Raw genomic sequence first — 15,125 nt, forward strand, 5'->3', positions numbered from 1 at the left:
AGGTAGGGATATACCTTCATGTTTGAAGGTAGAATGAAAAGATCTGAAAATGTTGGAAGGGGAAGAAGTTTAGGGGAATTATAGATTCCAGAGTGGAAATGCAAGAAAATTGAGCCTTGAAGGAATGGAATGCAATGGAGATGGGGTGTTATTGCCACAGGAAATGTTATATGATGACTATTTTATTTCTTTCTTAGGTCATTACTAGGCTCTGTGAACATAATCCTTTAATTAGTCATTTAAAAAAACAGAAATCACTAAGATTGTTTTTGTTTCTGATCAGTGCCTCCAAGGCTAGGTGGAGAATGAAAGAAAAAAATGAACCAACAAAAGATATTGCTCACCCGGTTATTTAATTGTTAATTTTAATACAATGCCCTCAGAAAACCATATGGATAAGCATTTTGTAAAATTAGTGCATGGTTGTTTACAAGAACATCTTACAGAATCAAGTATATTTTGGATTTGTATTCTCTCTCTTCATAATTATTCTGATTGCTTATTTGAGCCAGAAACTGTGAAAAGGATATCTAGAGGAATAGAATTTAATGAATTTACTCAATAAGTAAATGAATGAGTGAATCTATGGCATAGATTTAGTTGCACTTGGACATGAGCAAAGAGTCAGCAATCTAGTTTAATTGGGTGTTAGGAAATCATAATGATTTTAAGTTATGGTGATAAAGGATTATTTTGAGGGATAAAATTTTTAGATAAATTTGAAATTTATGTAGGAAATGTCATGATGCACAATAATGCATCTATGAATTAAAGATACTTTACAAGACAGTAGCACAGCCTCATACTTTCTACTGTCACATTATAAAAAAATCAGTGAATCAATTGAAGAACTTGATGTTTATTGAAGATTTGGAAAAGATTTTTCTATTTTTAATAAACAGGTAAATTGTGATAAATGGTTGCATGGGAAAGTCTGTTTTTGCACTTGGAAGTAGATTCATGTGGTACAATGTTTGTTTGGTATGCCATTTCTTTGCTGGTAGCTTCTGCTGATGAATATTTTATAATTTTCTCTTGTAGAAATTTAGGAGGACTTCCCTGGTGGCACAGTGGTGAAGAATCCACCTGCCAATGCAGGAAACTTGGGTTCAGTCCTTTGTTCGGGAAGATCTCCTGGAGAAGGAAATGGCAACCCACTGCAATATTCTTGCCTGGAAAATCCCATGGACGGAGAAGCCTTGCAAGCTACAGTCCATGGGTTCGCAAAAGAGTCGCACATGACTTAGAGACTAAACAACAACAACAGCAGAAATTTAGGAAGGGGATTTAAGGGATTATTAATCTTCATCTGAATGTGTGAGTATGAGCATTGAGAGTGACTGGGAGGGAAGAAGTCTGGGGCTTGTTTAGATGTATGAGGTTCCTTGGAACTTCTCGTGGGATGGTGACAATGATTCATTGCTTTGGAGTGCTTTCTTCCTGTTGTGGTTCTAGTTCCCCTCTTTGAGGGTGACTCTGCTTATCTTCCAAGGTCTGGGGAGCTAATATTTGCTGTGCACCAGTAGGATCCTCATCAGGCAGAAACTCCCTGATGTACTTTTGTAGTGCTTGTCTGTCAATAAAAAAGACAAGACAGTCTGAGCTGTCATTGGTGAGGGATGCACTCAACTGGTTTCTGCAGATCTCTGGGCTTGATACACTGGCTGTCTGAGCTTGATTTTGATGCTCCCCTTGGGTTACGTCTGTTTGCTGCAGCATCTTCTCCTGCGAGACCTCGTACAGGGGACCCGAATGTTCTGCACCTCTCTCCAGCAAACAGAGCTCTTGGTCTCTTTGCATCCTCTCTTCAAGGCCTGACTCAGAGACTGAAGGATCATGTTCTTTCGTAGATAGATTTTGTTCTCCTGCCACCTGTTGGGGGCTTTCAATCTCCTCCTCCAATGTCGCAGGGTGTGTCTTTTGGGAGACTGCATTGTTCTCATCCAGACTTTTTACTAAATCCTCCTGGGTCTCTAGGGCTCCATCTTCCTCTTCTTTGGTACTTGGGCTCTGGACCTTTAGCTCTTTTCTACTGTCTTTCTTTGTGGGGAGTTGCCTTACAGAAAGCTGGTTAGTGAAGCCTGCATTTGGAGCAACCGGGATCTCTGGCTCCAGGGACTTTCTGTTTTCATCTCTCCCTATGAACACCTGTGTGTTGGGGTGTCCCCTGGGCTCCACAGCTGGGCCTAGACCTGTGGTCCCTGAGCCCTGACCCTTGTGCTCCTGTGCGTGTTCCTCCGTGACCCGCTCATCCTCTCCTCTGACTGCCAGCACTGCCTCCTGAATTCTCTTTTCCTCACTCAGTGCTAAGTGTTTCTGAGTTTCTGGGTTATTACTGTCACTTCCTTGCACAGACCCTCTGAATGGGTTTGCTTGACTTTGGGAATCCCCTTGCACAAACAGATCACTTGTCTCTGAGTTGCTGTCACCATCCTCTGTAGTCAGGCTGTTGGGGGTTTCAGGAGACCTCTCATCATTCTGTGTGGCCACTGGCTCAGGACCTTCCCCCTGGTAGTCATCATCTTCCTTGACCAACTTATCATGAATCTTGGTGATCATCTTATTTTTTTCTCCAGATTGGTTCTCAGGTGGGGTCAACTCCCGTGTTCTTTCTCTTGTTCTTGATGTCCCTTCTGCTTCAGGGGCATTTTTACTGTTCACAAGTGCTTCTTCTGTGCCTTCCTCAGCATGTCTTGCCTCTTCTCCTGGGCTGATGGCTCCTTCAATTTCAGAATCTTTCTGTTCTCCTCCTTCTGAGTTTAACTCATGTGTCTCAGAATCTTCTCCAGCATTCTTTTTTTTCGATGATTCCTGGAGTTCATGATACTTCTTATCTTCTGTTGGCTCTTCCAGAGCTGGTGGCTGAATTTTTTCCTCAATTTGTTTCTGCCCTACTGTTTGATGGACCTCTGGACCTCTTACATCTTTCCTTTCTACTCTAACCGTGGGTGTTTCTGGAACATTTCTGTTATCCCCTTGGACTGACAAGTCCCTTGTTTCATATTCTTTTTCTTGTATGGGTGGTTCTGGAGTCTCAGCTGTTCTACTGTCATCCTCGGGAGCAGCTGATTTCTGTGTCTGAGATGGTTTCCAAGCAGCAGCTTGTTTTGGCAGGCTGATATGGTCTGAACTGGGCTCATCTTTTCCCTGTACTGATGATTCTTGTGCTTTAGGGTGTTCCTTAACACCCTTCTCTCCTGCCTCTTCCTGATCCTCAGATGATCCACCTGGCCTCTGTGTGGTTTCTCCCAGTGGAGAATGCAGGATTCCCAAGCTCCCTTCCTGTTCTCCAAACCATTCTCCTGTCTCAGTGCCACTTCGTTTCCTGGCTAGTATATCTCCCTTCTGGAGACTCTCCTTATTCTGTCCCTCCCCCTTTGTGCGACTGCTGATCTGTTCTGATCCTGCCATTGGCTTACTTGTCTCAGGTTGGGTTCTACTGTCACCTGTTGCTGATACATCTTGGGCCACTTTCTGGCTCTGTTCATCTCCTTTCAGATGTTGGTTCTTGGAGTCACTGTGTTCAGACGTTTCTACTGGTAGTTTGTGAGCTGTGGTATGTCCCTGTGGGTCCACCCTATTGTGTTCAACTGCTCTCTCTTCTTTTAGGCTGAGATGAGTTGATGATGCCGTTCCTGAAGGAAGCACCACTTTGTCTTGAGTTTGTGAAGTTCCTTCTGTCCCCTGGTCAGTTCCATTCATCACCTGAAGACCCATACCATGTGGCCTCCCGTCTGGTTCCGAGTTTAGTAATGACTGTATGTCAAGGTAACAGAAATTCAAAAAGCTGAAGATTGCAAGAACAAATTCATCAAAGCTGATGGCACCATTACTGTCAATATTCAGAAGATTCAAGTTGCTCTCCACAGCATGGGTGGCACATGGCTGCATGGAAACACAATGAAAAATCAGCCTATTTATATGTGGTCAAGTGCCCTGAGTGTCTGCATGTTTTCCAAGAACCCTCTTTTTTGATTCTATTCCTCGTGAACTTAGGAAATTTCCTCCAAATGTGTGTTTGTGTGTGCTTAGTCATGTCTGATTCTTTGTAATGCCATGGACTGTAGCCAGGCTCCTTTGGAATTTTCCAGGCAAGAATTCTGGAGTGAGGTGCCATTTCCTACTCCAGGGGATCTTTCTTACCCAGGGATCAAACCCATATCCCTTGTGTCTCCTGCATTGGCAGGTGGATTCTTTATCTCTATCGCCACCTGGGAAGACCCTCCCCAAAGAAGGTTGATTCTGGTTACCATTTTTGATCAGAGAACTATCATTAAGAAGGAGCATTCATATCAATTGTGAGTTGCATTTGGATACATCTAAGCTCATGACTCCTCTCAGATGCCTACTTTACAGAAGCAATAGTCCCAGTGTTGAAAACCTCATTTCCTCCTAGAATTAATGACCAAGCAATTGCACAGAGTAGGGAAATGAGATTGAAAAAAAGTTTGTTCAAAAGTCAGTGGGTACTGAGAGCTGGTAACCAAATGTAAAATGGCGAGGGATTACATATGCCCATTTCGCTTGTATTTTGGAGAAATGGCAAGTGGAGAAGAATTTCCATAGCTCCATGAGCACTTCACCTGAAAAATGTCCTCAAATTCGCTCTGGATGAGCTGTTGCAGCTCTGTGCAGGTCAGCGTCGCTGCGCCACCATCCTCCCTGGCGTACTTGTGGAATGTCTCAATTACACAGAGGATGTCTCTCAGGAGCTGAGGCATCTTTACAAACTCAGGAGACTGTGGGAAAGAACAAACACAACCCACTTTCTAGGGTAGGTCCTTCAGGAAGGAGATACCAGATCGCCCTTCCTTCTGTCCCTCCCCCAGCTCCACTGACATCATCTGTTCTATTCTTTATCTTAAAATTTATGCCAGATAATGTGGTGAGATAGGATTTTTGCACAGATAAACATTAGAAGAGATACTTCTCCCTACCCTGCAGAAAATAGAGACACTCATGTGTTCAGAGAAAGCTTTATTGTAAAAGGAGAGTAGAAAAAGAACTCAAATGTAAGTACTAAAATGTACAAATGAAGCCAACAGAGTGGTACTAATCATTTCAGCATCATCTGAGACTGGCCACCTGTTTTCCTCCCACCTTGGCTCAATCTAGCTCCTCATTGTAGCAAAGTATAACTTTTAAGTTAGGAAAAACTTCCAGAGGAAAGAGAAGTAACACAGAAAATCAGCCTCCATTTATGCAGGCCAAGCAACATGTTTTTGCCAAGAAGATGTGGCTCCATGAACTCACTGGTAAAACAGAGTCTCGACCCCTTAGTCATTACTCATCATTTAAATGATCCTATATTTTAATATAGGTCTGAGTCCTGTGTCTTATTAAATTGTATTCATACATATGTCATACAAATAGTTTATAGTTTTTTTAAAACGAAAATGATCTATGAAATTCCTGAGGCAAAAAATGCAACTGGAGCTCTCAGTTTATTATTAATAATTGTCAACCTAGAGTTAAGAGTGTATTTCTTCTGAAATTCTCATACATTCTCATACAATCTCATACAAGAATAGCAGCTGAGATTCTAAATATGGTCAAGCAGATAGATAGTCTCTGAGACTTACCTTGTTCTTGAGTGAGAGCAAGTGGAATGTGGGGCAGTGGCTGTGAGCTGACAGGAGGTGCTCAAACCTTTTATTGAGTCTCTAATTGCACAGTTAGGAAGGAGACACCCTCCGGGTCTAAAGCCCTGATTCATCACCACCAAACCCAGTCTCCCCTCCTTCTCTACTCTCGGCTTGTTTTATTTTTATTTTCTTCTTTAGGCACCTTCAGTTAAATAATGGTTTTAGACTCATCTGAAGGAAGGGGAAAGGGTATTTTCTTGTTTCATTTATTGGCTTTTGCAGGTTATAGTTTTGGGGAATCTTTGGGGTGGTTGTTGGCTGTTTTTCTTAACCTAAAGACACACTTACATTTCTGTTTGACAAATCACAGGGCTGGCAGGGACCTCAGAAGTCATGATTCCTCTTTCTTCCCACAGGATGGACTGTATCTGACCTAGCCTGGACATATGAGTGTCAATCATGTGTTTAAAAATAGAGGCTCCAGTTCACCATATGACAAAAGTGGAGATACCAGTTGAATTAGATGTTTCTATGTTCTGTTCTCCTTGCCCAAAGGCAGCATTAGGAAAAAATCTGAGTGTGCAGAATTTTGCTTACCTAAGATGTGCTATTTTAAAAATGTGATTGATATCTACTCTTTAAAGGCACTTTTACAATCCAAGGAACTTAGAAATGAGCATCCATATTACTGTGTTCTTTCTGTTAAAGGGAAAGGGAGACAGAAACCATCAGGCTGACAGGTAGGAGAGAGCCCAAGATGCTAAGGTGGCAAATTTGGGATTACCTCCTATATCTGCATCCCTCTTAGTGGAGACTACTTAATTAACAGGAGAATTGGGTTCAGCTTTTTTGATACTTAAAAAGAGAATAGAGGATGTTTCAAAACATTCTTTTCTGCTTGCAAAAGGATTTTAGAAATAGATTCATGTAAACAAGTGTAAAGGACAAAGACCAAGATAATGGAAAGGTTGAGATAAAGATAATTATAAGAGAAGATTGAGGCTAAGGCAAGCATTGATATTGAGCAAAACCTTGTTCTGATTTTCTTGATAAACAAGGCAAGTACAAGGGAGAATGTTAAACATAAACACGGCAAGCAAGATAAACAAGGCAAGAATGTTGGGGTGAAAAAAATCCACACTGATAGTTTCTACCTATAAAAAGTATTTCTTAGCATTCTCCCCTAAAAGGGAGAAGAATTCTACTGAGAATTGGGATATCATGCAAATGTCATCTTAATTCTGATCAGTCAACATCCCCTGAGTACCAGCTGTTTCTCAGACACTATGCCAGCCACTGGGGTATTTTAAGTTGAGTAAGTTTTATATCCCTGTCCTGGAGTTCAGGAGCCAGCCTCATGAGAAAGGATTCAAGGAAACAGTTATGTTCAAGGCTGTATTGAAGACTTGGGGGAGGAAGTATAACTGTTTTGAAATATTTGAAGAATTTCCATAGGGATGAGAAATGAGGAGGGACAGAAAGGAACTAATGTTCATTGAACACTTATGACCTGTCAGGTGCTTACATGGGCAGTTTTACGTAATCCTCATTGTCCTTTTGGGTAGTCATTATCCTCTTTTAACAGATAAGGAAGTTTAACTCTTAGTTGTTAAGTAACTTGCATATGGTCACGTACCAAGTAAATTGCAAAGCCTGAATCAGAGTTGAAACCCTTCTAGACTAAATTTCTCTGAGCCTGTGATGTCTCCATCATCTTGAGTTCCTTATTCTGTGTAATGCCAGGGAATAGAACTAGAATCAGTGGTTGAAACTTTCTACAAAGCAGACTTTATTGACATGTACACACTGCTATATTTAAAATGGATAGCCAACAAGGACCTACTGTATAGGACAGAGAAATCTGCTCAATATTCTGAAGTAATCTAAGTGGAAAATAATTTGAGAAAGAATAAATACATGTATATGTATAACTGAATCAATTTGCTGTACACTTGAAACTAACAATATTGTTAATCAACTATGCTGCGCCTGCTGCATGATTGCTTCAGTTGTGTCGGACTCTGTGTGACCCTGTGGACTACAGTCCACCAGGCTCCTCTGTCCATGGGGTTCCCTAGGCAAGAGTACTGGAGTGGGTTGCCATGCCCTCCTCCAGGGGATCTTCCTGACCCAGGGATCAAACCCAGGTTTCCTGAATAGCAGGCAGATTCTTTAGCACTGCACCATCAGGAAAGCCCCTAATCAACTACACTCCAATATAAAATAACATTTTAAAAAAGCAGACTTAATTCTTAAGAACTTTTTAAGGGGTAGTTGTCTGATAGTGGTATAGGCTGCCTATAAAGTAATGAGATTGCTGTCACTAGACCTATTTAAAAAGAGGTATTATCATAATCCACTGACCAAGTTTTAGGAGAAATCCTGCCAAAGGAAGAGGTGAGGCTGAAGTGGCTTACAGTGAAGGACACAGAACTCTTCCAACTCTAAATGTCTATGGTTTTAGGTTACAGTTTCTATTTGGAAAATCAGCGTTGGATATGCCTTGTCTTGGCGTCGTCCTCTTTGGGTTGATTGTGTCTGGGACTCTCTGTGCTTCCTTGGACCTGGATGTCTGTTTTCTTTTCCCAAGTTAGGAAAGTTTCAGCTATTTTGTCTTCAAATAATTTTTCTGCCCCGTTCTGTCTCTCTTTTCCTTCTGGGACCCCTACACATGAATGTTAGTATGCTTGATGTTGTCCCTGAGGTGTCTTAAACTGTCCTCATTTCTTTTTACTTTTTATTCTTTCCTTCTGTTCAGTGATTTTCAGTGCTCTGTCTTCCAGTTCACTCATCTGTTCTTCTGCATCATTTAATCTACTGTTGACTCTTTCTAGTGTATTTTTTATTTTAGTTATTGAATTTAAAATTTTTCAATTGAAGTATAGTTGATAAAACAAAATAATGCCATTTAAAGCAATGCAGATGCAAACAGAGATGATCAGTTATTGTATTCTTCATCCTTGTTCCTCTTTATATTTTTTAACTTTTTGTTAAAAACCTCTAACTTCTCACTGTGTTCATCTAGTCTTCTCCCAAGTTCTTTGAACATCTTCATGATCATTACTTGAACTCTTTGTCTCTACTTCACTTAGCTGTTCTTCTAAGGCTTTATCTTGTTCCTTTTTTGGAAGTCTATCTTCTGTTGCCTCATTTTGTCTAATTTGTTGTTTTTGTCTCTGTGTTTGGTAGGTTGGTTATGTTTCCTGATGTTGGAGAAGCAGCCTTTTGTAGGAAATGTCCTATGTGTCCAGAGGCACACTCCCCTCTGGTCATCAGAGCTATGTGCTCAGAGGTGTCCCTATGTGGGCTGCATGGATCCTTCTGGTGTGACAGGTGACTGCTATGGGTGGTCTGGTAGCTGTTGCAGGTCCTTGGTCTGGTTGGCCTTGCCTTGTGTGAAGGCTGCCACAAGCTTGTTGGCAGTGTGTCATGAAGCAGCTGGCTATAGAACCCACTGGTTGGTAGAGCCAGGTTCTGAAGTGGGTAGTTGTGGGGCCAGGGTTCCTAGATCCAGTGTCAGCAGCTTGCTGGTGAGTGGGGCCGGTTCCTGAGACCATCTTGGCTGTTGGGTCAGGATGTTCCAGAGCTAGTGCTGGCCCACTGACAAATGAGGCTGGCCAAGGGGTCCCAGCACTGGTGCCAACAGGCTGATGAGTGGGACTGGATCTCGGAGCTAATAAGCTAGAGGGAGGATTCCAAGATAGTGCTTCTCAGCACCAGTGTCTCTGTGTTAGAACAAGCACCCCCAAACGGCTGCTGCCAGTGTCTATGTCCCCAGGCTGTGCTTCAGTTGCCTCTTGCCTCTCTGGGAGGCTCTTTAAGACCAGCAGGAGGGTCTGATCCAGGGTCATGTCAAGTTACTGCCTCTGCTGTGGGTCCTGGAGCATGTGAAATTTGGGATGTGGTTATTAGCAGTGAATTATCTATTTCCCACAGCTGTCTGGCTCTCCTGAAAGTAAGCCCTGCTAGTCTTAAAGCTCTATGCTCTAGAGGCTCATTTTCCTGGTTCAGGACCCTGGGGCTAGGAAGCCTGACATGGGACTGAGACCATTTGCTCCTTGGAGAGAACCTCTACCATTCTGATTATCCTCCTGTTTGTCAGTTGCCTACCCTGTCATTCTCATCAATAATTGTCCTGTAAATAGTTGCAATTTTGGTGTGCTAGTGGAAGGAGGTGAGCTCAGGGTCTTCCTATTCCACCATCTTGGCCACTCTCCTTCCCCAGAATGTGTTTTGAAGCAGTGATGGCAAATCTGACTGTCCAAACCTGGGAAACTCTGCACTCGGAATTAGTAGGAATAAACAAGGTGGGGGTAAGAAGTAGGGCTTTAAACAGGAAAGTAATTGAATGTTTATGTAAGGAACTTACGTCTCAGCAGTCATTCCCATACCCTTCCTCCAATTTAGAACATAGAGCGTAGACATTTGGTCATATATTATTCTGTCTTCCTAGCAAAACCCTACATGACTGGTCTCTAAAGAAACTGAACAAACTTTCATAAATGTAGACTCCTTGAGGGCAGGACTCTATGTCTACTTTTCCACTTTATCTCTAGAAGCTGTAAGAGTACCTGGACTATAGTAGATGTTTTGCCAATATCTGTTGACTCAATAGACTGAAAGCTAAAGTGTCTAGTACAAAAATTAATGCTCCAGGAAAACGTTGTCATTTGTATTGAGGGGTGGGATTGAGTGCAGTCTGATGGCCGTTTACTTGCAAATTGATAGGCTTCTCCTCTATCCTGCCATAAATTTCCATTCAAGGAAGAGAGCTGGTGTGTAAACAGACCTACTTATGCAAATCAGAAGATTTTATTGATATAAAGGGGTAAGTAAGAACATTTAGGCATATGAATAAATCCCGTTACCTTTTTCAGGGGATCTTCCCAACCTAGGGATTGAACCCAGGTATCCCACATTGCAGGTGGATTCTTTACCAGCTGAGCTATGAGGGAAGCCATGAATAAATCAGTAGCACAAAAGAGAAAGAAGGAAATAAACAGACAAACTGACCCCAGAGGAAATAGATAACAATTCAGGAAGTGAAAGAGAAGTTAAAAATGCTAATTAATATCTCTTAAGAGATTAAATGAAACTAGATTAGGATGTTCTGAATATCAATCAGAAAACAAAAATAAGAGAATAAAAAGTATTTTAGATTAATTATAACTCTTTAGATGAACAAAAAGCAATAGAACTAAGAACTCAAGTTGACAAAAACTTCTAGAATAGCATCATCTAACAGAACTTTAGATATTTGCACTGTCCAATTTGATAGCCACTAGTTATATGTAGCTCAAAATATGACTAGTGTGACTGGGAAACTAAATTTTAGATTTTATTTCATAATTTTAAATTTAAACACAAATGGTCACATTTGGCTCATGACTACTACATTGGACAATATAGTTTTAAAATATAAAGTATGGAAATAAAAAAAAATGTAAACAGTGGAAGAGAAGAAATATACATAATCAACTCAGGAGATCCCACTATCAACTAATAGGAACCTCAGAAAGATAAGACATAAAAAAAGATTAATATGTCAAGGAATGAATAGATTTTGTAGAGACTTCAGATCTTAAAAGAGCCTCAAAATATTCCTCTACATATATCCTTGGAAATTTTAGAACACCAAGGAGGAGAAAAAGAAGGGTCCAGTATCTTGCCCAAGGCTACAAAGCTAGTAAGTGGTAAACCCAGTGTTTGCTTTCAGGCAAACTTGCTACTATGCTTGTGTGCTTAACATAACAATGTAGACATTCCCAAGTGTTAGAGTCTGTATGTGTAAAAGGCATGATATGTTTGGTTGTGGTTAGCAGACCCAGTTATTGTTAAGGGTGGGCTTCCCTGGTGGCTCAGACGGTAAAGAACCTGCCTGCAATGCAGGAGACCCAAGTTTGATCCTTGGGTCCAGAAGATCCCCTGGAGAAGGAAATGGCAACCCACTCCAGCATTCTTGCCTGGAGAATCCCATGGACAGAGAAGCCTGGTGGGCTATAGTACATGGGGTCGCAAAGAGTTGGACATGACTGAGCGACTAATACCACCAACACCAGAAATGTAAAAGTGTAAGTGATACTGTCAAAAGTTGCTAGAAAAAGAAACATACTTTTATTGGAAAGGTAACAGGAATTAGAATAATGAAAATATTAAATAATGACAAAGGGAGAGAAGAAGAAAGGTAGTGAAATCATTTAAATCATCACCTCTTATAGTGGAAATATCATTTAAAACTGATAAATTTTATGCAAGAAGTTACTGCCAGAAAAATCTTAAATATATATTTAAGAGACTTTTTTCTCTGAGGAATGGGACTGGGGTTAAAAAGATTTGAGCCAGAATGATTCTTATAAACTGTCAATCTGGTTTATCATTCCCCTGCTTAAAAAGACAATAATATTTTGTTGTTCTCAAGATAAATACAATATGGCTTACCAAGCCCTTGTAACCTTTCTAGCCTTATCTCTTACCATTTATCCCTGATATTCTAAGTTCTGCTGCTGCTGCTGCTAAGTCGCTTCAGTCGTGTCCGACTCTGTGCGACCCCATAGACGGCAGCCCACCAGGCTCTGCCATCCCTGGGATTCTCCAGGCAAGAACACTGGAGTGGGTTGTCATTTCCTTCTTCAATGCATGAAAGTGAAAAGTAAAAGTGAAGTCGCTCAGTCGTGTCCGACTCTTTGCGACCCCATGGACTGCAGCCCACCAGGCTCCTCCGTCCATGGGATTCTAAGTTCTAGTCAGATTTAATTTGACTTCCTTGAACCCATAGTACTCTCTTGCCTCCAGTCTTTGAATAAGAATTTCCCTCTATCTGGAAAGCTATTTCTTTTCCTCTTTGTGGGATAGATTCCTAACTATTCTCAAGTTCCAGTTTAAACATCAGTTCCCTTGGGAAAACTTTTCTTGATCCTGCTAAACAGAGTAAGAAGATATTGCTGTTCTCATAAACTGTGTTTTCCTGACCTTAGCACTTAGAGCAGAAAGTCTGACACTTGTTTCCTTCTCCCACTTCTAACCATCTTCTCTCCTCACCCATGGTCAGAAATGAAATCTGGGGATTGGCTTGGTCATGACCAACTCATGAAACTAATGTGAGGACATTTTGTAAGGTGCTCCATGGAAAAAGGGAGGTACAGGAAAAAGGGAGGTACAGGCACTCAGCATAATAAGGTCAATGTTATTATTTGATAAGAAATAGATTCAAAGTAATGGTAATAGGAGGAGTAAAGTTGATTCATTTACCAGAGAAGGAGGCTCTCAAAATGAAAATAATCTTCATGCTCATGAGTTGTATTTGAATTCAAATGCTTATGAGAAAACCAGCCAAAGCATGAAATGGGAATCTCACCATTGCTTCTCACTACATCCCCCCACCCCACCCCCAGCACCATGAGACCACCATCCGCCTTTCCCTTGACCTACCCGTGCATTCTTACCCGACTAGGGTCATTGACAGATACTAAAACTAGTGAAGTGAAGTCACTCAGTCATGTCTGACTCTTTGCGACCCCATGGGCTGTAGCCTACCAGGCTCCTCCCTCCATAGGATTCTCCAGGCAAGAGTACTGGAGTGGGTTGCCATTTCCTTCTCCAGGGGATCTTCCCGATGCAGGGATCAAACCCAGGTCTCCCGCATTCTAGACAGATGCTTTAACCTCTGAGCCACCAGGGAAGCATCAGAAAAAATTGAGGGGGAAGAATCATGAAATTCTGTAATGCCCAACATTGAGGAATTTTCAGTATATAAGAAAGGACTTAGGGCTTCAATATTCAGAAGGGAGAGATGGCATTTTAGATGGGGATAAGAGGTCTTGGACAAAAAGAGCTATTATGGTTATATTCATTCATTCATTTACCAAATAGTTATTGAATGCCTACATTATACGTCTAGTTCTCACAACTCCTTGAACCAAGTTTCTTTGCATGCAGTTCAGAAGGCTTCATAGGCCCCAGGAACTTTTGAAATTCTAGGCAAAATTTTGAGAGTGTTTATTTTTCTAGCAAGACAGTCCACATATTCCATCAGCATATCATAGAACTCTATCACTCTTTGTCTGTTATGGAAAGAATATACAAAATAAAGAATCCCAAGTTGTAGTCTCTGTTTTCAAGATATTTTCAATTTGGCAGGTGAAGCAAGTATAAAGCCAGCTAAGGTAGAATATTATAATCAATAAATGAGGAGTAAATATAAAAAGTCTTATGATCAATGAAGAGAGAGATCATGTCTGTTGGGGAGATTAGGAAAGATTTAGGGAAAAGGTGGGACTAAACCTGAGTAGAAATTATCTTAATTTAAACTGAATAGAAATTATCCAGGTAGACAGAGAAGAGACAGGCATTCCAAATAGATAAAATTATGCTAATAAGTCTCTAAAGTAAGGACAGTTATAGGATGTCCTAATTATGACAAATAGTCTAGTCTGGTTTAATACACGGTTAGCTCTTGGAGTGTTGTGGGGGTCAGAGTATAAAAGGTGGCTTATCTCTAGAATATGGAGAGCCTTAAGGCCAAGCTGAAGACCTCAGATTTTATCTTTCAGAAAATGCCAATTTTTAAAAAAAGGGGGAGTGATGACAAACAAATCAGAATTTTAAAATTTTTGGTGATTTGAGTGCTTGCCATTGATGTCCTGAGGGTTCAGAAAATGATAACCTACTCAGAAATCTTCCCTGGTGGCTCAGACTGTAAAGTGTCTGCCTACAATGCCTACCATGCAGGAGACTCGGCTTCAATCCCTGGGTCAGGAAGATCTCCTGGAGAAGGAAATGGCAACCCACTCCAGTATTCTTGCCTGGAAAATCCCATGGATGGTGGAACCTGGTAGGCTACAGTCCATGGGGTCGCAAAGAGTCAGACACGACTGAGTGACTTCACTTCACTTCACTTCGCTCAGAAATCTACCTCTTGGGTTAGTTCCAGATTATTGCATGTGACTGTCAGCTCTTTTACTAACAAGTAAACAAGTGCTTATTACATATTACACAGATCACAATCTTCAGCAGATTACAGTCCCAGTACACTTGCTGAACAAACTCATAATTATATGACTGAATGAAAATATTAGCAATGTGTAGTTAGTGCAAAAGATGGAGCACAGATGGCTTTATATTTAACTAATGGCCACTGACTTTTAGTTTGAGTGGAACCAAGTTCCAGGACTTTGTTTTCTCAGAAAAGAGTGGGATTAATTAAATGCATATGTAAATTTCATAAATGAGGGGACAATAATTTTGGGTAGTACTAGGATCACAGAAAATGGGGGTAGTTTAGAGTCTTCTCCCTCATTGAACAAACCTGGGATGATAAGAAGGTGCTCTGGAAGAATATGGGAAACAAATGAGAGATCAGTTCTGACTGGATAGAAAGAAAAGAACTTTGATGCTGAAATTAGGGTCTAATGATCACCTTCATTAGTTAATTCTTTTCCTTGTTTTCTGTTAGCTAAAGGTAGATGTTGGGATGAGGGATTATTTGAGTTGCTTTGAGAGTAAGCAACATTTGAATAAGCCAAATGTTAGAATAAAAGTAAT

At 41.0% G+C, this 15,125-nt stretch overlaps 1 protein-coding gene across 1 annotated transcript; it reads right to left on the reverse strand.

Annotated features, from left to right (window-relative positions):
• Positions 1–336: 336 nt before the first annotated feature.
• TCHHL1 (trichohyalin like 1) lies at positions 337–5,637 on the reverse strand. Its single transcript, XM_015092250.4, has 3 exons — positions 5,583–5,637; positions 4,584–4,739; positions 337–3,885 (listed from the first exon to the last, which is right to left on the reverse strand). Exons 2-3 carry the CDS (start codon positions 4,719–4,721, stop codon positions 1,417–1,419), a joined length of 2,607 nt encoding a protein of 868 aa, XP_014947736.3. The 5' UTR covers positions 4,722–4,739; positions 5,583–5,637; the 3' UTR covers positions 337–1,416.
• Positions 5,638–15,125: the final 9,488 nt, after the last annotated feature.

The sequence above is a fragment of the Ovis aries genome, chromosome 1 (genome assembly GCF_016772045.2).
Source record: "Ovis aries strain OAR_USU_Benz2616 breed Rambouillet chromosome 1, ARS-UI_Ramb_v3.0, whole genome shotgun sequence".
Classification (NCBI taxonomy): Eukaryota; Metazoa; Chordata; class Mammalia; order Artiodactyla; family Bovidae; genus Ovis; species Ovis aries.